The 23,187-nt window shown below is 38.7% G+C and overlaps 2 protein-coding genes across 2 annotated transcripts in view; both read left to right on the top strand.

The window, feature by feature from the left end:
- Positions 1 to 206: 206 nt before the first annotated feature.
- Positions 207 to 1,262, top strand: LOC311297872 (putative nuclease HARBI1; the record flags this gene model as incomplete). The annotated part of the gene is made up of 1 exon (XM_084420348.1): positions 207 to 1,262. The coding sequence occupies one exon, from the start codon at positions 207 to 209 to the stop codon at positions 1,260 to 1,262; it is 1,056 nt and encodes a 351-aa protein (XP_084276474.1).
- An 8,200-nt stretch (positions 1,263 to 9,462) lies between these two features.
- The window catches only part of LOC311297873 (cilia- and flagella-associated protein 91-like), a gene marked incomplete at its 5' end in the record, with an annotated part of 28,252 nt that continues 14,527 nt past the window's right edge, over positions 9,463 to 23,187 (top strand). Inside the window, 13 exons of the mRNA XM_084420349.1 lie at positions 9,463 to 9,550; positions 9,704 to 9,780; positions 13,262 to 13,419; positions 15,530 to 15,607; positions 15,770 to 15,826; positions 15,950 to 16,134; positions 16,792 to 16,969; positions 17,307 to 17,464; positions 19,950 to 20,132; positions 20,795 to 20,928; positions 21,033 to 21,146; positions 22,769 to 22,840; positions 22,928 to 23,074. Of these exons, the coding sequence (XP_084276475.1) occupies positions 9,463 to 9,550; positions 9,704 to 9,780; positions 13,262 to 13,419; positions 15,530 to 15,607; positions 15,770 to 15,826; positions 15,950 to 16,134; positions 16,792 to 16,969; positions 17,307 to 17,464; positions 19,950 to 20,132; positions 20,795 to 20,928; positions 21,033 to 21,146; positions 22,769 to 22,840; positions 22,928 to 23,074 (1,629 nt within the window). The remainder of the gene's footprint in view (positions 9,551 to 9,703; positions 9,781 to 13,261; positions 13,420 to 15,529; positions 15,608 to 15,769; positions 15,827 to 15,949; positions 16,135 to 16,791; positions 16,970 to 17,306; positions 17,465 to 19,949; positions 20,133 to 20,794; positions 20,929 to 21,032; positions 21,147 to 22,768; positions 22,841 to 22,927; positions 23,075 to 23,187) is intronic.

Here is a 23,187-nt window from a genome sequence, read left to right on the forward strand (position 1 = left end):
TAAGGATCAGACCTGTTTGCCCAATAGTGGCAAGACATATATGTATATAAGGACATCTGACAAATTGGTTTGTCCGTCAAGAACCAGGAAAAAAAAATCGGAAGACTGAAATCACCTTTACCATAATGTAAGTACATTAAAAACCTTAGTCTTCAACTTACCAGTTAAGTTGAGCTTGCTCATATTTTTTTCTTTTGCACAGTGAGATGGAGTATGTCTTGGGACAAAGAATTAGACGCCGGAGGGAGAGGGTATACCGGCCCAGACAGACCTATCTCTCCCTCAGTGAGGAGGAATGCATACGTAAGCTACGCCTGACCCGCCAGGCTGTGACAGACATCTGCCATCTCCTGGCAGATGAGCTGGGGACTGATGCACCCTGTCCCTATGCCTTCCCCGTTGCAGTAAAGGTTACAGCGGCATTGCATTTCTATGCATCTGGGTCGTTCCAGCACCCCCTTAGCTCCATTGGAGGCATTTCACAATCTGCCATAAGTTCGGCTATACATGCAGTTACATCAGGTCTAGTCCGACATGCTGGGGAATACATCAAATTCCCCGTCACACCTGACAGCCAGGAAAGAGCAAAGCAGGCATTTTGTGCGAAGTATGGGTTCCCTGGTGTCCTTGGTGTTATAGACTGCACCCATGTGCAGCTACGTGCCCCATCAGAAAACGCACTTGTATACATCAACCGCAAGGGAACCTATTCAATCAACGTACAAGTCATTTGCGATGCTAATAGTAAAATCACCCATGTCTTTGCGAATTATCCTGGCTCGAGCCACGACTCATTCATACTGGCAAACTCTGCCATTCCTGCCATCTTCGAGGGGAATCCCCCGTTGGAGGGGTGGCTGTTAGGGGACAACGGGTATCCGTTAAAGACATGGCTGATGACACCATTTTTGATGCCAGCAACAATTCTTGAAATGCAGTTTAATCGAAAACACACACAAACACGCTGTGTAATTGAACGAACGTTCGGCACACTGAAAATGCGCTTCAGGTGTTTGGATAGATCAGGAGGCACTTTACAGTACAGTCCTCAAAAAGTCGCAGCATTCTTTGTGGCGTGTTGTGTTTTACACAACATTTCCATAAATCAAGGTTGTGTTGTTGACATAGATGAGGAAATATTAGAGGACTTAAGGAGACGTGATGCTGAACTGCATGTGCCGATGCCACTTAACCCAAATGCCCCAGCAGCAGCATGGGAGAGGAGAACTTATTTGGCAGAAGAGCTGCTGCATCGTCTATAGTGAGGTAAGCAAAGTTATCTCGGTCTAATGTTATACTTCTACATTGCAAAAATATAACCATACTCGTGATTCAGAGAGAACGAGTCCAAAACATTCAAAAGTATTTATTTGTGACATTTCTTTATATTTTGTCAAAAAGAAAAATCAATAGCAAACAGTAATTGATAAAAAAAAATAAAAAAAAATGGAAAATGAGGTTAAAAATATTTAAACACAAAAACTTTATTTCTTTTTCCCTCCTCTGGTAGTTTTGTGACGCGCGCCACGGCGGGATTGGACACCTGAGGGTCCGGGAATGGCATTGCGCGATGTGCGCCTCGTGGAACGAGTGGACGGAGATGGAGTGGGGGAAGGAGGAAGAGGCACAACAGGAGGAGGAAGAGGCACAACAGGAGGTGGTGGTGCGCTTGAAGGGCCACGCTCCATGACTGCAGCAATCCTCTCCAGGCTTAAGGAGATGCGCCCAAGAGGCCGCAGCAACATCGCCATCCGGTCAAGATGGTCATTCACACTTTGCCGCATCCCAGACAGCTCCCGCTCCAGCATTTCAAATCCGGTTTGCTGGAGCTGCAGGAATGGGTGGTCCTCCGGTCTAGCAATGCTGCCACGGCGTGTAGTGGGTCTGGACCTTGATGGTTGCGCTGTTCCCTCCTCAGATGGCCCGTGCGCACGGCTCGCGAGGCCAGGGTCTTCCTGCGAAGCTGTTACATTGTTTTTATTTATTGTGTGGCTGCGTTACATTTTTTTCATGTAAATAACGATTAAAATATTTTCATAAGAAACCTTAATGTATGTGAACTTGTGTACCTTGGGGTTGGACTGCTTGCGTTTCTGGTTGGGTGCCGATTTCAAAGCCCCCAAATCCTTCAACGCTTTCAGCGGTGAGGGTGGACGCAGCGATGTCCTCTGCTGGCGTCAGGTCCTGAGTAGAGGTAGATCCACCTCCTGTTGCACGGCGTGCCCGATTGATGCTGGCAAGCTTGGACTTCCCCCGTCTTCTGATGTCATTGTAGCGCTTGCGGCACTGGTGCGACGTCCTGGGGATGCCAGCTGATGAAACAATTGTGGCTATTTCCTCCCACGCCTGTTTAACCGACACTGATTTGGGTGGGTTTCTCCCATCCCCATACAACATAACTTCTCTGTCTTTTACTGCTCTTACAAGAACATCAGTGTCCTCGGCTGTGAACCGCTCCAGGCGTGCGCCTGGTAAATCCGCCATAATATTAGCAATCCGTAATGGAACTTGCGCACCTGCTTTTAAAGGGAATGTTGGATGACGCTCTGATTGGTTTATTTCACGTTACGCCCAAACCACACCTATGAGTAATGTAGCTACTTCAGACCAACCCCTTTTAGATTTGCGCCAGGCGCAAGAGTCATTTATCCCGCCGGGAAAATAGCAACAGCGCCAAGACCCGCCCACAAAGTTACTTGCGTTTTGCGCTTTGACACTTGCGTTTCAGATCGTTAAAATAGGGCCCCTAATGTTTAAATACAATTTTCATGAAAGTAGGTTATAAGCCGCTCCGCTCGGAAACGCTGGAAGAAACACAACCTGCACATGTGTAAATAGTGAAAGCGTTGTGTTAATTATATTTCAAAAATGCAAAAAAAATTGGAGTAGAAAAATTAGAAGTAGATTTAGAAATTAATGCCAAACCAGTCTTATGATTAATTAATATGTATAGTATATATTATGGATGTAACGGTACACAAAATTCACGGTTCAGTACGTACCTTTGTTTTTAAGGCACAGTTTGGTTCAATTACAGTGCAGTTAGGGGGAAGAAATGCAAAAAAATAAAAATTGATTGTCATTTATATTAACATTTGTAAACATCAACAGTTTACTTTTTTAAACAAAATTAAGTAAAATGTCTGCTTGGTTTAAAAAAAAAAACATAATTTTAAGTATAAAAGTCTTTTTCAATAACTGAATATGGTCGTAGATCTGCTGCTATAAAACACCAATTTAATTTATTATTGCTTTGGCCTGATCTAAACTACCAGCAAGAGGCAGTTTAAATGACAAAGGGAGCAGTGTTTGCATTTATGTCCGTTGTCGTATTTACGGGAAACCAAAGTGTTCCCGAACAGGAGACCTTAATGCTATTTAATGAAAAAAAAAAAAAAAAATAGCAACTCAATTTAATAGTTTGAGCTCTGTTGTTAATGGTAACCGTTCATATTATAGTAACGCATATGAAAGGGCTCCTTATAGTTTACAGACAGGAAATTTTAAATTATTTACAGGCAGACATTTGTTCAATATAGTAAAAAAGAAGAAAAATAAGCAATTACCTTTGTTTATTTTTCTCCCCCCTGCTTTACTGAACACGTACTGAACTGAACCATGACTTCAATACCGAGGTACGGACCAAACTGTAATTTCTGTAGTTGTAGCTTTCTCAAACCAACCTAATGATTTATGAACCAAGATGGTGGCCAGCCTAATTGCAGTTCTTTTCCTAATTAGACACAATATAGTATTGACTGCTGCTTACCATGTAAAAACAAATAAATTTAACACTGCAGTATAGTTTTTTTGTCTTATTTCCGTATCCCCATATAGATCAAGAATGCAGAGACTCTGGAGGGAGCACAGGATGCCATATTTGAAGCATCGGCTGTGTTGGGACTGCTCGGATGCTCCACCTACATGAGGAGTCTTCAAGAGAGAGATGTCCTTGTGGAAGAAGCTGCAAGGGCATACGTTGAAGGACGCGTTAAAGAAGCAATAGAACAGTGAGTATTTCAGACGTCTAAAAAGTTTTGACTTTTTTTGTGATACAAATACTTTGCAAAGTTCTTGATGTCAAAACACTGCTTTTTTTTTTTTTTTATGCAACAAAAAAAATGCTGATGCTTCTTGTAATGCAAAGATGAACACTACAGTGCAACACTTAGCAATAAAAAAGTATTTTTATTTGTTCCCAAATGCACGTTATTAGAAGTTCAAAAAATCATCACATGCAGAGATTGAGTTTGTGTGGAGCAGCACTTATTGTGAAAGGAGCCGCTCTGCTGGAAGAAACACAACCTTCACGTGTGTAAATAGTCAAAGCGTTATGTTTTCTCTGAAAAAGACTTAAGTATATTTACTTAATAATCATAAACAGTAAAAAAACGTAATAACATAATGCAAGCACTGTAAAAGGTTTAATGCTAGGGGTTAAACTGATCATTGTTGATCTGTGATTCATACAGATCATGCCCCACAGTTCAGAACGCATGTGAATTGCGGATTAATTAGTTTAATCATCACAGAGTACAAGTTTATCATTTGCATTTGCACATGTTTTGTCTTGACAGTTTACACATCCATGAAATTTTAAACCCTTCCAGCGCAAAAAGAGCAAAAAAAGAACTCTGTACTCGATTGCTGTTATCTTTCTGCACAGACGTGCACGCAAACAGTGGACTGATTTCTCTATTACATCACCTTGCACATGAATGGATAAAAATAGCCGTCTTGGCAAAAATTCTTGTAAACATGGCGGTGAAGTCTTAATGGTTGTGTCTTAAGTGAACATTACAGAACAGTTAAGAAATTAGATATGTATAATATAGAATATGTGCACTAGGTCTTAAAGTCTAAGTGACAGCAGCCTATAAATACCAGTTGCGCCTATGTCATTAAGGTTAATAAAAAAAAAACAAATTTGGCCTAATTATTCAATTTCTTAATTTTCATTAAGAAATGAAATTTCTTATGCATTAAAGTACAAAAAAAAATTTGTTTAGCAGACTTCAAGTATATCAGTTTAGTATACCAAAAGTACAATTGCAGGGTATTTATATTGAGTACATTAATATATAAATGTTTAAACAAAATATATGGATTGTGAGATTATATTAAAATATCTATAAATAGATTATTGGTACATTAATACAGATATACTATCTGTAAAATATTTATACATTTAAGAAATGTTAGTGTTTTAATTTCATAATATTCAAAAAAATAAAGTACAAATAATAAATATTATTGTTAATAGGCAGTTCAGGTTTTCCTTCTATTTTAGATTTAGCTGCACACATGCATGGCTTGTTTTGCTTGAATGAAAAACTATCACCTATTCTTCTTTATCTGTTTTAGGTTGACTGAAGTTATATCTCTATGAACAGATTAGCTTATAACGCTAGTATATGGGGCAGATCCTAAGTGAAAAGAAATCGCTAGTTAATACCACTATCAAGGCTCAAAATAGCCTCACACTAACACGGTAGCATAATGAGGGTCCCTACATGCAAACCGAAGCATTGAGAACTTTGTAAGTGTACAGACAGTTTAATAAGAAGATTCTTTATTAAGACATGCACATCACGTACACAGGCGGAAGCCATCTTTGGAAAAGAGTCTCGACCACTCAAACCACAAACGCGGTAAGCTGGTCAATAGGTATAACTACCCGGATCGTGGTTTGACTGGTCGAGACTGTTTTCCAAAGATGGCTCCCTTCTGTATACGCGATGTGTATGTCTTTATAAAGTATCTTCTTATTAAACTGTCTGTACACTTAGAACGTTCTCAATGCTTTGGTTTGTATGAGGCTATTTTGAGCCTTGATAGTGGTATTAACTAGCGATTTCTTTATACTTAGGATCTGCCCCATATACTAGCGTTATAAGCTAAACTGTTTTTAGAGATAAAAATTGTTATTTAGAAGAACACAGCATTGACTGGTAGGGACCAACACCAGTGGATTGTGATGACATAATTGAAGTTCCCCCGCCACCTGAGAATCTACACAATGCTGTTTTCCAGTTTCTTCAGGGAAGAGTGGATCCACTTGGCACTAGCACTTGCTTTGGAGTTGACATTTTCCTGGAGGCATTAAGAGTTTCAAGGGAGCAATTTGATTAAAATTTCTAACATGCATAACTTTAAATGAGGGTTACCATAGCCTGGTCCCTCTAAACTAAATCATTGTTCTGTAGCAATTTCGCTGTTTAATCTAATAATTTGCAAATTAGTTTACTATTAGATTACTAGTTAGTAGGCTACTTTATGGTCAACTTCATCTACCCAAAAAGATTAAAAATGTACCACTTTTCATTTCTGTAATTTGCTCTGGTATTTTTTATTTTTTTGGCATATAAAACCCATATGACACAAAGTCTTTATTAACACAGATTTAAACTTGACTTTTTTCTTTTTTTTTTTATAAAAAAATTGATTTATTGCTCTCATTGACTTGTTTAAAAAAAAATAAGTTGCAAAAAAATATTATAGATGTAAACTTTGATTTTACTATAGTAAAGCTATTAAATAATTTAGCACCCAATACATATTAACACTTGTAACTGAAGAGATTCTATATAGTAATGTTCTATTTATTGAGCTAGAAGATTGTTGTGATAAGGAGCTTGTTTTGCCTTTGAAAACATATCCTCCTCCAGCTTATGGCTACAGCTTGCTAGCCTACTGTATGACCACAACAGTGAAAGACCCAATGTTTTCAGGAGTATATTTAGGAAATGGCTCATGGTTGTTGTTGTTGTTGTTCTTTACCTCTGTATAATAGACTACCTAATAAAGTGTTTTATAGCATAACCTGGAAATTGACATTTCTGCTGTTTTGTAAGCACAGCCTGCTAGCGGATATTGAGGACAATCCGTTAGATCCATTACTGCTGCAGCTGATGGCTTTACTGCTTTCTCTATTCTTTGAAGTTTGTTCTTCTGTTGACTACATCTAACCTCATTATTCTTTTTCTCTTCTCCGGGGATGGAACATGATTGAAGATTGAAGGAACGTAGTCAGGTGACAGGGTTGTCACTCTTTTTCCTTAAAACATAAGTACATAGAAACGACATCAGAATCAGCTTTATTGGCCAGGTTTGAGTAAACAAATAAGGAATTTGATAGATTAATCGACAACAAAAACTAACGACGCATAGCATAGACATGGAAGACAACACAGTAACGACAGAGGGAAACTACGCATAGCATAGACATGGAAGACAACACATAGTAATGACAGAGGGAAACGACGCATAGTAACGACGCATAGCATAGACATGGAAGACAACACATAGTAATGACAGAGGGAAACGACGCATAGCATAGACATGGAAGACAACACATAGTAATGACAGAGGGAAACGACGCATAGTAACGACGCATAGCATAGACATGGAAGACAACACATAGTAATGACAGAGGGAAACGACGCATAGTAACGACGCATAGCATAGACATGGAAGACAACACATAGTAATGACAGAGGGAAACGACGCATAGCATAGACATGGAAGACAACACATAGTAATGACAGAGGGAAACGACGCATAGCATAGACATGGAAGACAACCCATCTATCTATAAATTACAGAAACGTCTGTCTGTCTGTATGTCCGTCTGTCTGTCTGTCTGTATTTCCGAGAGAAATGGAATACTAAGGCTGGATCCCAAATGGCACACTCCGGCCTTGTGGACCTCCTTCGAGTTCACACTTGGTGACGTCAGGAAGTGCAGACCTAAAGGCCTCATTATACTTCTGCGTCGGACATACGCCGGAGCCTATACGCCGTAGGCAACGTGTTGGTTTTAATTTATACTTCTGTGTCGTTGTCCGCGTTGACGCGCACCTGGGGAGCATGAAACCCCGAGGGAGGGGTTCTGGCAGACCAATCACAGCGCTTGTGTCCGCGTAGAATTGACGCGTTGTTACATTTTTGGAGAGGTGCACGTCAGGGTACGCCGAAGGGTACGCGCGCTACATACAGCCTACGACGTAGCTACGGCGGCAGTTCGACGCAGAAGTATAAAACAGGCTTAAGGGGCGCTGGCCTCAAGTACACGCGAGAGTGTATTTTGGGACAGGCTTTATGACATCATGCCACCGAAAGTCAAACAGCCACGAAACTCCTCCCCTTGTTTATCTGATTGGTCGTTCGCAATGATTCCTGGGTAGGTAACTCGTGTGGAGGGTGCGAAAGTGCGGGCTTCGGCGAAGTCCACATCAAGGGCACAAAGGCAGCTCTTGGGACACCCTACGGACTCGCACACTTGGCGGGCACACGCAATTTAAGGCCACGAGACCGCGAGTCCACATGAAGTGTGCCATTTGGGATCCATCCTATATGAGGAAAAATAGAGGGCGTGGCTTGTTTTTTCCAGCTGGAACCTGATTGGATCTAGAAAAATAGGCGTTTCATTCAGGCAGCAGGCTGTAAATTGGAAGGGCGTGGTAAAGGACGTTAAGCCGAAGCCCAATCCGTCAAACTGACATCATCAGAGAAGGGCCGTCATTGCAGAGGGGAGGAGCATTTTCAGATTTTGATTAAAGATTTCTAAGCCAAAAACATTTTTTGTGTGGATTGACTTGCACGGACGAACTGTTCACCACAAAACGAACAATTTGCACTAATAAAGTAAATATGGTCAATTTTGATTTCATGTGTACTTAAGAGGTAAACCCTGCACCCCCAGTATGTTTTCTCAGTCCCAAGGCCTTCTATGTGCAACACGTGCGTATAAATGTAAAAAATAAATTAAAAAAATAGCCTATTAAAACATCTGATCTAACCTCTAAAAAAGTATTGTCCGGAGAAGGAAACATGGAGACCGGACCTGTAACAATGCTGTAACATATTAAAATTATATTATTGATATACTGTTCAATATTTTAAGCCAATAAGATCAATATCTTTACTGGGGCATGATCAAAAGGCACCGAATACCATTTATCAAAGCACAGTGAGATATTCTGTTTACCTTTCTGTATCTCTGCAAGTGCATAGTTGTTGGCCTCCAATAGTCTATGTCTAAACCACGTGTCTATATAAAGCTTCTATAGAGCTGGTAAGTCCCGCCCATCCGTAAAACCCCAAGTGGACCTCTAGGTTGAAAAATCGTCAATGCAAGTGAATGTGAGAATATCTATGGATAATCTATGGAGACAGATCGAGATGCCTGTGTGTTTTGTACCCAAATGTCACCATTCAAACAAAATGGGCTGTTCTTTCTTCAGACAGTATGTATATAAAGCTACGAATGAATAAAGATGAGTTCATCATTCATCAGACCGGAAAAACAACATATTTACATTACGGTTCTGACATGCGGATGTTGGGTTTGTATTGACTGCCCTCTAGCGGTGTTGTAGCGGCAGTGACATGATCGGATGTTTACGATCTCCACGGTGACCATTACCTGTCTTACGAACACATATCCAGTTATAAGCAAACATGAGCGACTCGGTCACACGCACATTTCAGAAGAAATATGAGGGCAGAAGGGGCTTCAGACAACAGAGGACATATGATTATTTGTACGGTGAGTTACACAGTTGCAAATCATTATTTGACTTTTACAATATAAAAATATTTTAGAAAAAATGAGATGAGGCTATTATGGGTAGCCTAAGTTATATATTGTGCCGTTTATCATAAAAAAGTATTGAATTGTGGGTGATGATGCTGTTTTTAGATCCAGTGTATACATTGTCAGCTGATGTGGATCACGCCAGGGAAAACTTCCGTGCTCAGACTTCACTGGATCGAGTGGTAAGGCGGTGTGATAATAACTTAGCTACTCATCCTTGCACTGCAGCCACGTTTGATTTTGTGCTGCAGTAGAAAACACTGGAGACCGGAGAAACACACGCTTCGCAAAGTCTTCTTAAACTTATGCAAAACAGCAGCCATTTATATAGGCTACTTATTTCTGGTTACAATGTGTAGTCTATTACTTGTGGTGAACACTATTAAAAAAATTCATACTGTATGTAAAACTGTGGGAACCTTCTTTCTGCTAGCAAAGGATATGGATGGGCGATATGACCAAAATCTCAATTTTACTTCACAGTAACACTATCATGGTTTCACAATTCTCAATATTAGTTTTGATTCCACAGCATAAACTGAATTTCAAACTTATTTGAGTGTTTTTTTTTTGCAGGTAGTCCAATGCTTTTTAAGTCATTTTGTTTATTTTATGTAAAGTTTATTTGTTTCTATAAGTTTATTAAAATTAGAAAGTGTATCTAAAATTTAAAATTAGAATTAATTTAGATTAATTTGACACTATTTACCTCTTTTTGATTATTATTTTTTATGTACAATAAAACTAAAAGCTGAAGATTTTTGTGGAGTATCATTCATCGGTGTTTGTTTTTCCACTCCAACGTTCCAATAATTCCTGCCCACTAAAAGCTGCACGGGTAAATTTGCTTACCCTACAAATAGGCCTATCTATGTAAACGATTTAGAAAAAGTTCCATCAATTCACACTTTATATCATCGCTATGATATGTAGTGTCTTATTACATGGCTTGGTTGAATTCTAATGTAGAATGAGGTCTGTTATTTCTTGATAACAGACCGCTGCGAAGTATAACACACTGTTGCCATGAAAAACTGAGCGTTGCTATGGACGCAGGATTCTAACCGTAGAGATGGAACGGACTATTTTCTTTAGCGGAAGCAATACAATCGTTTTTAAATCAATAAACTCTTTTTTAAATCAATATTTTGTGTCAAATTATTGATTTATTTGGTAGGTAGCCATGTAATAAGCAGGATAATGTAGCTTCGCGTCGGGGTCCCGATCAGCCTGTCGGGGTTGTATTCGCTATAACAACCGCCTCGCTCTACATTATCCCTTACATATCAACCAGCCCTAACATGCAATAATGCTTTAAACACATTTGACAAGCTAGTTGATAAAAATCAACAACCGGTCAAGACTGATTGGCTTACGCTATTTTCCCACTTGTCTGTGCTCTTTTATTCTTTCGTATTAACTGAAGTGAATAAGCACTATTTTAACTTTAATTAACAAGTAGAACTGATCTTGACATTCTCACCTTATAAAAAAAAAAAAAAAAAAAAAAATCGCTGACCCAATGCTGAGCTAGTGAATGTCTGAACTAGTTGATGCACAAAATCAGTACCCGATAAAGAGATTGACTGGCAAAAAGTATTTTATGTATTTTGAAAATACAAAAATACTCATTTTAAATGTATTTAAATACAAATTACATTTGATTTTTTCCAAAGGCTTTAAAATACAAAATAGTATTTTGTATTTCAAATATGTATTTTAAAATACTTTAAAATATGTATGCTCAAATACTGCATGTAGGCTAATTTCATAATTATTTCTATTGTTTTTTTTAATGAAATGTGCTGTCGAATGTACTGACAAACATTTACGGTGAACTAAAATATACTTCAATGCCAATCTTTTGAAACTTGAATTATATCTTGTATTTATTGAAAAACACCATATAGTTAAAACTATAATCAGGTTATACATGTGTCAACACATAAAAAGTAAAGTAAAACTTTTAATTTGTCATTATTACAGCGTACGTATTAAAATGACTTTTTAAGAAACATGATTTTTAAATCATCATTCTATTGAATGTGCACTTGTAGTGTAGCCTAATTAAAATCTTCAATCACGCCACGGCGGCTGTCTTCCATTGCCCTGTGCAAGTCTGAGCTCCCTGTCTTAAGACTAGCACGGACGAAGGGCTAGGCTTAACGCAAGAATACCAAGGTACACTGGGTGGCGTATCCTAGCTGGAATATGAAACACAGCGCCTACCCGTAGGGAGGACTTAGAATACACATATTACCCGAGAGCGGGATGCATATGGAAAACTGCAAAAGGTATCCAGCCCGCAGGGTGGAATGTTTCAACCTCGAGATGACAAGAGGTCTTGCCGAGGGAAAACACGTGCTCGGTGGAGACTTACCGTGGAAATACATGTGGGGGTTGCCCAAGCGGGGAACCATGCACATGGAAGCACCTAGCCAATCACGAGGGCTGACCAACCGGGCATGCACTCAGGTGACGGCATCAACAGTGCAGAAGGAACTCAGGGTCTAAGGAGAACTCAGCTGAGTGAAATAGCGCACGTATCCAGTCCGTGGAGCAGAATGACGCAGCAAGTTATGACACCGAGCAGGTCCTACTTACTGGCTAGTGGAAGCGAGTACATGAAAGGACACTGGCTCTACCCGGAGATTATAGAATCTTGCGAAAGTGTTAGGTGTCGCCCAGCCTGCAGCTCTACAGATGTCTGTTAGCGAGGCGCCATGTGCTAAAGCCCAGGAGGAAGCCACACTCCGGGTGGAGTGTGCCCTCACGCCTAAGGGGCATGGTTGACCCTGCGTCTGGGCTTTCCTGTAGCTCAAACAGTAGAGCGTTGGCGCTTGCAAGGTCATGGGTTCAATTCCCAGGGAAAGCAAGAACTGAGAACTGATAAGAATGTAAAATGTGTACCTTGAAATGCAATGTAAGTCGCTTTGGATAAAAGCGTCTACCAAATGCATAAATGTAAATGTAAGCCAAGACAATGGTGTCCACTATCCAGTGAGACAACCTTTTCTTGGAGAGAGCCTTTCCCTTCAGCTTCCCTCCGAAACAGACAAAGAGCTGGTCTGAGGTCCTGAAACACTGCGTTCTGTCTACATAAGCACGGAGGGCGCGTACTGGACAGAGCAGTGCCAAGGCTGGGTCTGCCTCCTCTGAGGGCAGCGCTTGCAGGTTCACCACCTGATCCCTGATGAATACAGGACCTTGGGCACGTAACCAGGTGTGGTGCTGATACGGACTGGGGCGCCTTCCTGCGGCTACCTCCAAGGTGCGGCCCGGGTGAAGGCTGCTGCTGGGGCCGGGCGGGAGGAGGATGTTAGGGTGGGTGTTAGGCTGTGCCCCGCTCACCCTTGAACATTCAAGGTTTGAAAAAAAGCATTCTGTAACTTTCAGAACTAAGCGTCCTTCCTAGAAAAAAAAAAAGTACATTTAATTAAAGTAAACTGGAGAAACATATTGTACTGTACTTCTACTACTTTTTGACAGCCTGTTTCATTCTAAGAGTCGGAGAAACAGTGTACAATGGTCATAAAACACTAAATTATGTCTGGTGTTGTGCAAAAAATGTAACAAACATTATTATGTGTGCCAAAAAATACATGATATGATCAATGATATGTCATTTTAAGCGTACAAACAATTGTGTTTTGTTTCTATTAGCGGAAGGTCCCAGAGTTTAACAGCATGTTTAGTAACCTTGCACACCACCCCTCTTACACCTTACGTCTTGAATCCACTGACCCTGTGCCTGCATTTATTGACCGGCGTTGGCGGGGCATCGCTGAGCAGAGGAGGCAGGCCCTGCAGCGACTGACAGGGTAAAATACACCTGAACACCATATGAAGACAATAGTTGGCTACTTTACAATTGTGCAAAATGCCCGTGCAAAAGTTTTTGTGTGCAAAATCAGTTTTTGTGTGTGTTTTTAGTAATTGTTGGTTTGGTGTGTTTGAGTGCTCATTGTTACAATTGCACAGCAAAAGTTCAGTGACATTTTTATTTGTGCATGGTAGAAAGCACACAGTGAAAAACGCTACGCTTGAGCAAACAGTTTGTGAATAGGCAACTACAAATGATGCCTGTGAAAGAGACTGTGAACGCACTGAATAGGATATGTTTAGTTGGTGAATAGCATAGGCTACTATTACACAGTAGCGATAACGTTAAGCGCACCAGAATGAAATATAATATTCAGAAGTAAACAGCATAGCTGACTTACAGATTCAGTTAACATCCACAAATGAATAAGCGCGTCGATTCAGGGAGCCGTGCAAAGTGCCCGTGCAAAATCAGTTTTTGTGTGTGTTTTTAGTAATTGTTGGTTTGGTGTATTTGAGTGCTCATTGTTACAATTACACAGCAAAAGTTCAGTGACAGTTTAATTTGTGCATGGTAGAAAGCAAATACTGATACTGACATAATGACATACAATAAATGTGGAAAATTGAACTACACGATTCAGGGAGCAGGCTACACAGTGAACTCCAAGCTACTTAAGCTCCACTGCTTTCTTCGACCCTCTCTGTGAGGGTCAAAAGCCAGAGCGGCTAGAGCGGCAAAAGCCAGTGTGTGCTTCTTTTACCGATATATATTTACCAATATCTTTTGCATTTATAATCCAAACAATGTCAAACTTGGCACTGCACTTACTCATGCCCGTAGCGAGACGCCTGTCAAGTTTGAAATCCATCGGACTAACGGTTCGAGAGATATGCGAATAACACACACACACACAGAAAGACATTCCAGTAATTTATAGATAGATATAATATACAGAAGTAAACGGCGTAGGTGACTTACAGATTCAGTTAACATCCACAAATGAATAAGCGTGACGATTCAGGGAGCAGGCTACACAGTGAACTCCGAAAAAACGCTACGCTTGAGCAAACAGTTTGTGAATAGGTTACTACTACAAATGATGGCCGTGAATAAAATATAATATTCAGAAGTAAACAGTGTAGCTGACAAAGTGTTTATGTCAGAATGTTTATTTTTAAACCACAACCTTCTAAGTGCTTCTTTTACTGATATTTTTAACAATATCTTTTGCATTTCTAATCCATACAACGTCAAACTTGGCACTGCACTTACTCGTGCCCCTGGCAAGACACCTGTGAAGTTTGAAATCCATCGGACTAACGGTTCGAGAGATATGCGAATAACAGACACACACACAGACAGACAGACGTTTCTGTAATTTATAGATAGATTATAATAGATGGGTGTAGGACAAAAGAATTAGTGAATGAATTTTGACTGAAGAAAACTAAGCCTGGTTTCATTACCACCCTTTTTGCATTGTGACATTTTGCATTTTTAAGCACATTTCCCTCACAAATTCTCCACCAAATGATTTGGCTGTTTGTTTGTTTATTTATTTATTTGAGATACAGTATTGCTTCTTCATTGTTAGTGGATTATATTTAGGATATTTTAATATGTTATCTTGCTCTACTACAACAAAAGAATAAGTGAGTTTAGCTGGTTGAGTTGCGTTAGTAATGTGTTGAAACTCACTGTTATGGTCGGGGGCGTGACTTTTCCAAAACACACTCGAAGCGGTTGACCAATTACAACACACTGGTTCAGCTGACCAATCAGAGCACATTGCACTGGAAGGAGGTTCTTCATAGAGACAGGAACTAAAAAGAGCGTTACTGACAGACTGGGAAGAGAGGAGCTACAACAATGAAAAATATATGAAAATTAATCTTTTTGTTTTTCAAAATCAAGCATGTAATGCAAACCTATTCTAGAAGACCCAAAAACAAAATCAAGACTTTGAAAAAGGGCATTATAGGTTCCCTTTCATTTCTTTAAAAAAAATAAAATAATAATAATTATACTGACACCAAACTTTTAACGGCATGTGTATGCTGTAATTGCATATTAATTAATCTTTATATTTCTGTGTCTGTGTAAAGGGTTATGTCTGGGGTTCAAATCCATAGTCAGAACCCTGATGATGTGACAGGAGTGGACCGCTGGAAGTTTTTCAAACGGTAAGACACACACATATGCAGAAAAATGAGTGTGGGTGACACCAACTAAACATTTTGATTTAGCTAGAATTATTTGAACAGTTAAACTGTATAATTAACAAAAATAATGAAATTATCTTTCCCTGTCCTTCTCCCTTTTTTCTCCCATTGTCTTTCTCTCAGTCCTCTTATTCCTTTTGCTCAACAGATTCCTTCTGATGTTGTATTTGCTTTGTCAAAGTAAGTCATGAGGTGCTTGTCACTTCAGCCTTGATCTGTCAATAGAGTTATTCTAGTCTATATGATCTATCAAATACTTGACTTTATTATATCTTTCTATGAGTCTGCCTAATTTTCTCACAGATCTGACCTCCTTTCTGCTCCTAATGGAGATGATAAACAGCCCCCCACTCCGTTCCACCGGAGCGTGGGAGTTCAGACAGACTATCGGGAGAGTGAGACACAGACAGACCCCTACACTCCAGACCATGTGGTTCGTCCCGGGACAGCCTCCCCTGAGCTGCTCACACTGGCCACACTCACATGGGGTAAACCACATTAATATAATATAGTTGCAGTTATTTTATGCTTTATTTTATACTGCCTCTTACTAGCTCCTGTTCAGGTTGACAATGAGATCCGTTCATACCAAAAACTATAACTGTTACTATAACGATAACTATAAAGTTTTAATAATTGTTCTAATTCTATGAGAATAGGGAAGTCCACACCACAACTATAATGATAACAACACAGAATAGCAATATCATTGGAATCACTTTCAGAACATTTTTCCAGCTGATGAACAATAAAAACATTAATAGACAATCAGAATCCACCCAAGTTTAAAGAGCTTGAGCATTTAAAGTCACCTTGAAATCAAAATGGACAATTCTAGTTTTGCTTTTTAAAGGAATTAAAAAAAAAATTAAATTCATGTTCCCTAACCTTTAATCAAAATAACTTCTCTTCTCTGATGATGTTTTTCTCGGCGTGAGGGCTGGACAGCCTGTCAATCACATGACATCACAGCAATAGTAAACCACAACCATCCAATGATCCAATCAATTCCCGATAAAGAAAGTTCTTGTTCGAGAAGCCGTTTCACTTGGATATATGTCACAATAGGGAAGAAAATATAAGTTATATTTATACAGTAGTTAATGTTCTTGGTGTGAATGGCCTTATCACTGGTTGTTTTCCAGGCTGTGGGCTGCCTGCAGGGCTGGCGGAAGTGGAGATGATCGAGAGGGCGAGAATGAAGAGAGCATGGGAGGCAACTCTGCCCCCGCTGGATGACCTCTCTCAGCTTGACAAAAGAAGAAGGATGATGGAGGAGATGGAGAGGAAAGAGTGGGCCTTCAGAGAAGAGGAGATTGAAAAGTGAGCACTACCTGAAGTTTGCCAAAAAAATGTTAACCTGAAGTTTGCCAAAAAATGTTGGATTGGGACTGGGTTTGTCAATGTCCAAAATGACAACTTAAGTACCATATAAGTTTCATAAAAGCAAGATCCATATAAGGTCCATATTGACTTTTGTTGTATGGACAATATCCCTGAAACATCTTTCAAAATATCTCCTGTTGTATTACGCAGAAGAGTACCATATGCATTTTTTGGGGATAAACAAATTAATTTAACAACAGTATAAAGAAATACTATCTGTACTTCTGCAATGCACAAACACATGCTGACTTTGGTTTTACTTGTGTTTTATTAGGCTGCAGGAGGCACGACTGACCCTTCTGGTGCAGCTCTTGCGTCAGAGGGAGGAGAAGCAGGAGGAGGTCAAGATGGAGCGACTGGAAGTGAGCTTTTCCCAGCTCCAGCAAGAGAAGGATGCGCGGATTAAGAAGATACGCAAAGACTACATCATATGTGAGGCCACAGTTAGATAAATAATCAATGACAATGTTGACTGTTGTTCTGTTAAATAAAATGCTAATTATTATTATTATGAATGCACAATAGTATTATTGTATTAGTAATATACACTGCCCGGCCAAAAAAAAAAAGTCGCTGTTTGGATTTAAATAGGCAAATACTTAAGAGTTTACATTATTGCAGTGATTATTATGTTTCTAGCATGTTAAATGTTTGGCAACAGGTCTTCTAACCCTAATCGATGGAGTGTGTAACTTTTCATTTCTTAAACAACCACGTAGGAAGACACATCATGGCCATATTCCAGGATGACAATGTCAAGATTCATCAGGCTCAAACTGAAAGAATGGTAGAGGGAGCATGATGAGTAATTTTCACACATGAATTGGCACCTCTGAGTCTAGAACTTAAATTGTCTCTTAACTCTTGCATTGCCAGTACAAGATTTTGACCAAAAATGTATGCACCTCTTAACACTGCATGAAGTGGGCCGGTATGCACCTGTACTGCGTAATAATAACACCACCCCTAATCCTAACCCCTCCACCACAACTAATCCTAAACCTACCAATACTAGTATACATCGCACTTTCAGAGCCGTACAAACTAAACGGATCAATTGTCTGCGCAATATGACTGAATCGTGGTTAATAATAATAATAATAATAATTTGTTTTACATAGAAGGGGGGAATCTCCTCAACCACCACCAATGTGCAGCATCCACCTGGATGATGCGACGGCAGCCATATTGCGCCAGAACGCCCACCACACACCAACTTACTGGTGGAGAGGAGACAGTGATGAAGCCAATCAGTATATATATGAGGATGATTAGGAGGCCATGATAGACAGAGGCCAAGGGGCAAATTTGGCCAGGATGCCGGGGTTACACCCCTACTCTTTTACGAAGGATATCCTGGGATTTTTAATGACCACAGAGAGTCAGGACCTTGGTTTAACGTCTCATCCGAAGGACGGTGCTCTTTTGGCAGTATAGTGTCCCCGTCACTATACTGTGGCATTAGGACCCACACAGACCACAGGGTAAGCGCCCCCTGCTGGCCTCACTAACACTTGGTTAATTTGATTGTGCATGATTGGCGCACTATAGAACCCAGTGCGCTTCAAAACTCTTAGAAGATTTGAGCAAGCTGTTCCCGTCGCGACGCTGATGGTGAAATGTGCAACCCATTTGAATTTGATTGAGAATTTACCACTTTAAAACACTATGGAGAAAGTCAAACGTGATCTAAAACAGCCACACAAACTGTGGAAAATAGGAGAAAACATCATCCTGCACCAACATAAATTAGAAAACTAAAAAAAAAGAAAGAAAAAGTTAACATGGTCAGTAAGTTAGCATAAAAGTTAATCCATGGTCTTAATTATAGGCTATCCTTTTTGTAACAATTTAAACAATTACAGGAACTGTTACTTTTTTCCAATTACAAGTTAGAATGAAGAGCTTTAAAGTCTGGACCTTCTTGAATTATTGACTAAACAACCGGTTTTCCCATGTGTAAAATGTGTTCTGCTAATAATGACAGATATTAGGAAAAACCTGGCTTTCAGATATTCCATGAGATGACAGGATTAAAAGTTAGTTTGACTTCCATGGCACTTTGTAAACAAGTAATTGTTGACTAAGTTATTACTTTATTGCAGTTATGCTCTCAACCAACTCTGCATTTGTGTATGATACCACAAAAGACCATTTTGCGAAAAAAAAAAAAAAAAAAAAAAACCTTATGAGGGAGCATGACCCGGGACCCCGCTACGGTTCACACTTCAACTGGACTCAGAGGTGCCAATTCGTGTGTGAAAATCACTCTTCATGCTCCCTCTGCCATTCTTTCAGAATTTGAGCCTGGTGAATCTTGACATCATCATCCTGGAATATGGCCATGATGTGTCTTCCTATATGGTTGTTTATGAAATAAAAAGATACACTCTCCATCAATTAGGGTTAAAAGACCTGTTGCCAAACATATAACATGCTAGAAACATAATAATCACTGCAATAATGATCCAGTCATTGACTAAAGTATTTGCCTATTTAGTATTTGCGACCTTTTTTTTCTTATTCTTTTTTTTTTTGCCAGCTGTGTATTTCTTTACTGTTTTAATTGTTATAATTGAAATAAAATATTCTGTAAATAATAATAATAATAATAATAACATATTATTAACAAAATAACAAAATAATTATTGTTGTTGTATAGTCATATTGAATGGGGAAACCTGTACTAGCACTAGACTTTTATTCTGTTGGTTTTTATGAGTCATGATAAAAAGTCATCATTCCCAAAATCACTTATTTAAAACTAAATAAAGCATAGCATGTATTGAGAGCTGTCAGGGCATTTTGGGGTTTAAATCAGATTACTGTATGTGTTTAAATCAGATTACCCTCATTTATAAAAATAAGCATTTAAAAACTGACAGAATTTGAACTAACGTCTTTCTGTTTCTCACAGCAATGCGGAAGCTTCTGGCAAAGCGCAAGAATGTGGAGGGAAAGCTGGAGAGACGTGATATTATTAAGGATTATTCTGATTATGGGTCTCAGACATACGCTCCTATGTCTCGGTTTGGCCAGATCCCCGAGCGAAATTCCAACCGCTATGTGGTGAAGAGTCCCTTTCTCAGCACGTATCAAGGTCTGCTTCTGCTTGCACATCAGCTAGCTTGATTTCCTCTCTTCAGGACACACTAACGTTTCTTGTTAATTATTTTTTATCAATTTCTTCACATATACATTGATATTTTTTTTTTTCATATCATTCTTTGTCAAATACTTTTTTTGAAGTTTGAAGATTTTCCTTTCTTTCTTTTTCTTTTTAAATTCAATTTAATAACAAAAATCTTCTTTCAAATCAATTCCTTTCTTTCTTTCTTTCTTTCTTTCTTAAATTAAAAAATCTTCTTTCAAAAAATTCTTTTTCTTTTTCCTTTAATTAATTAATTAATTTATTCTTCCAAATCACTTTCTTTCTTTCTTTTTCTTTTTTTAATTAAAAATGTTCTTCTTCCAAATCAAATCATGCGTCTTATTGAGGAAAGATGTGCTATGACTTTTCTAAGCAATTACAATGATTTCTAAGCTAACAGTGTTCACCTGGTGGATGAAAAAAGGGTAAAAAAAATAAAAAAAATAATAATAATCTCTCCAGATCAAAATGTTATAGAGACTTAGGGGTTGGATCTTTTCACACACAGCACACTGCCAGGCACACCACTGACTTCTTTTTCTGAAAAATTCTTTCATCTCGTTTAAAATAATGGATAAAGACCTGCAGTATCTGTGACCTGTGTTTCTTAGGTCTGTTAGAACTGGAGGCAGGTCTTTCTCCATCTGTCCTCGAGCCTCAAATTAAAGTGCCAAGACCTAAAGTGACTAAAGGCTTCATCACACGCTCAGACCGCAGAGATCTAGAGCTCATGAAGACTCATCAGGTAATGAGCTGCTGGGTGCTTTTCACACTTTCACTTTCACACTCACACTGTGGGAAGATAAAATGAAGTGGCAGATATCACCCTGAGCTCTCCTTTCCCACTAGGCTCTGAAAGAGAAAAAGGTCTGCAAGGTGGAAAAGAAGCCTCTGCGGTTCCTCTTTAAGAAGGAAAAACCTGCTCCACGACCCCTAACCCCTGCGGTGGATGAGCCCCCTGAGGTACAGCCCACGTTCATGCTCTAGAGTCTAGACAATTCAGGTCTTCCTTCTGACGTGCAGTTTGCAAGTCAAAACATGTCTGAATACGGGCGGTTTGGATAGCTTTAGGTATAAGCACATCTATGTGATTCTCTAAACTCACTTACATTTTCCAAGAAATAATCATACTTAAGTGTTCCTAAAACAATTTCATGGTTTTCATGATAATGTCAAATTAAAAGTTTTACTCTAGTGTATTTTATGATGTTTTAATAATCTTTTGTTGTGCTTTAAAGATGTACGACTAACATTCTAAAGCACATACTAAAGTACTTGATTAGAATTTTAACTGTAGTGTGTTATTTGATATTACATTTACATTTTTATGGCCAGGGGCCAGTTGCATAAACACAGCCATTGTGTTAAGACTGTAGTATGACCAACTAGAAGTTAGTTAGGGGTAATCAGTCTTACTTTTGGTGATCAAATTAGACCAATCTAAGATTTTATGGACCTGACTTAAAAAAGTCATGAGCAGTCTTAAAGAAAAAAGATTGATGACTGACTTGTAAGATTAGTCTTAGAAGTTTATGCAGCCGGCCTGGTTCCACAGACATGGCTAAGATTAAACCAGGATTATGCCTTAGTTCAGTTTGGACAGTTATTTATAGACAGATTTATAGATTTATACAGTTATTTGGGCAGCTTTTATAAACAGGTTCTAAAAAACATTACTGGTGTGCATTTTGAAACAAAACAATGGCACTGACATATTTTAAGATTAAACAGTTTAAATTAATATACATTAATGTGTTATTACAAATATATTTAAATACATGACATACAAGGTTAAATAGAAATTACTAAATTGATGATTAAAGCATTAAGCATAAAGCATTTTAGTTTACCATAATGCTTGTCAGTACATTCGGCAGTACACTTTAACCGTTTTTTTTGATTATTATTTTTTTACCATATTTCAAAGACAGTAGAATTATGAAATTACATATAAAGATTTACTTAAGTCCTACTTTAGTGTCAAAAGCACTCTAAAGTTCAACTAATTGCATTTAATATAAATTTTAACTAGAATACATCATCATGTAATTGCAATTAACATGCAAGTTCCGCAAAACATTACATTCAGTTTCAGAAATTCTTTTAAAGTATATTGTTTCTGTGATCAATACTTTTTTTCAGCAATGACACATGTTGTCAAATTGATCATAAGTGACAGTAAAGACATTTCTAATTTAAAAAAAAAAGATTTCTATTTTAAACAAATGCTATTCTTTTGAAACGTTTCTTAAGCAGCAAATCAGTATAAGAATGATTTATGAAGGATCATGTGACACTGAAGACTGGAGTAATTATGCTGGAAATTAAGATTTACCATCACAGGCATAAATTACATTTTAATATATTAAATAGAAATCAACTTATTTAAAATGTAATCATATTTCATAATATTGCAGTTTTTACTGTATTATTTAATAAATAAATAAATAATAAATGCAGCATTGGTGAGCATAAGAGACTTCTTTCAAAATCATTAAACATCTTACTGGATCTTTGTATCATTTATTATGTCATTCTGTTTGTATGTTTTATTTATCATTCTGGGACATCAATATCTATAACAGGGAGATGAGGAAAAGGAACTGGCCGTCATCTTTCTGCAGAAAGTGCTCAGAGGAAGATCCACCCAGAATCAGGTAAGGCTCAGTAGGGGAGCGTGTTTTTTAACGGATGTCTTGTGTAGTTGTTGATGTGAATGGATAATGACGTCTGTTGCGTGTCAGATGTTCGAGGAAAAGGAGAAACGATTGGAACTGATCCAAGAACTGCGTACCACGCACGCACTGCAGAAGGAGGAACGGGACAAGAAGGAGGCGGAAAAACAGGTCACACTCGCCTTGCAGAGTCAGAGAGACATCCAGTCTGACAGAGTAAGACCGGAGATATAAATGCTTTAGATATGATAATAAGCACCTATACCTATACTACTGTACCATGAGAACTTTGACAGATAAAACTACATATTTATCTCAGTTCAATCACA

The sequence above is a fragment of the Rutilus rutilus genome (assembly GCF_951802725.1).
Source record: "Rutilus rutilus genome assembly, chromosome: 10".
NCBI lineage: Eukaryota > Metazoa > Chordata > Actinopteri > Cypriniformes > Leuciscidae > Rutilus > Rutilus rutilus.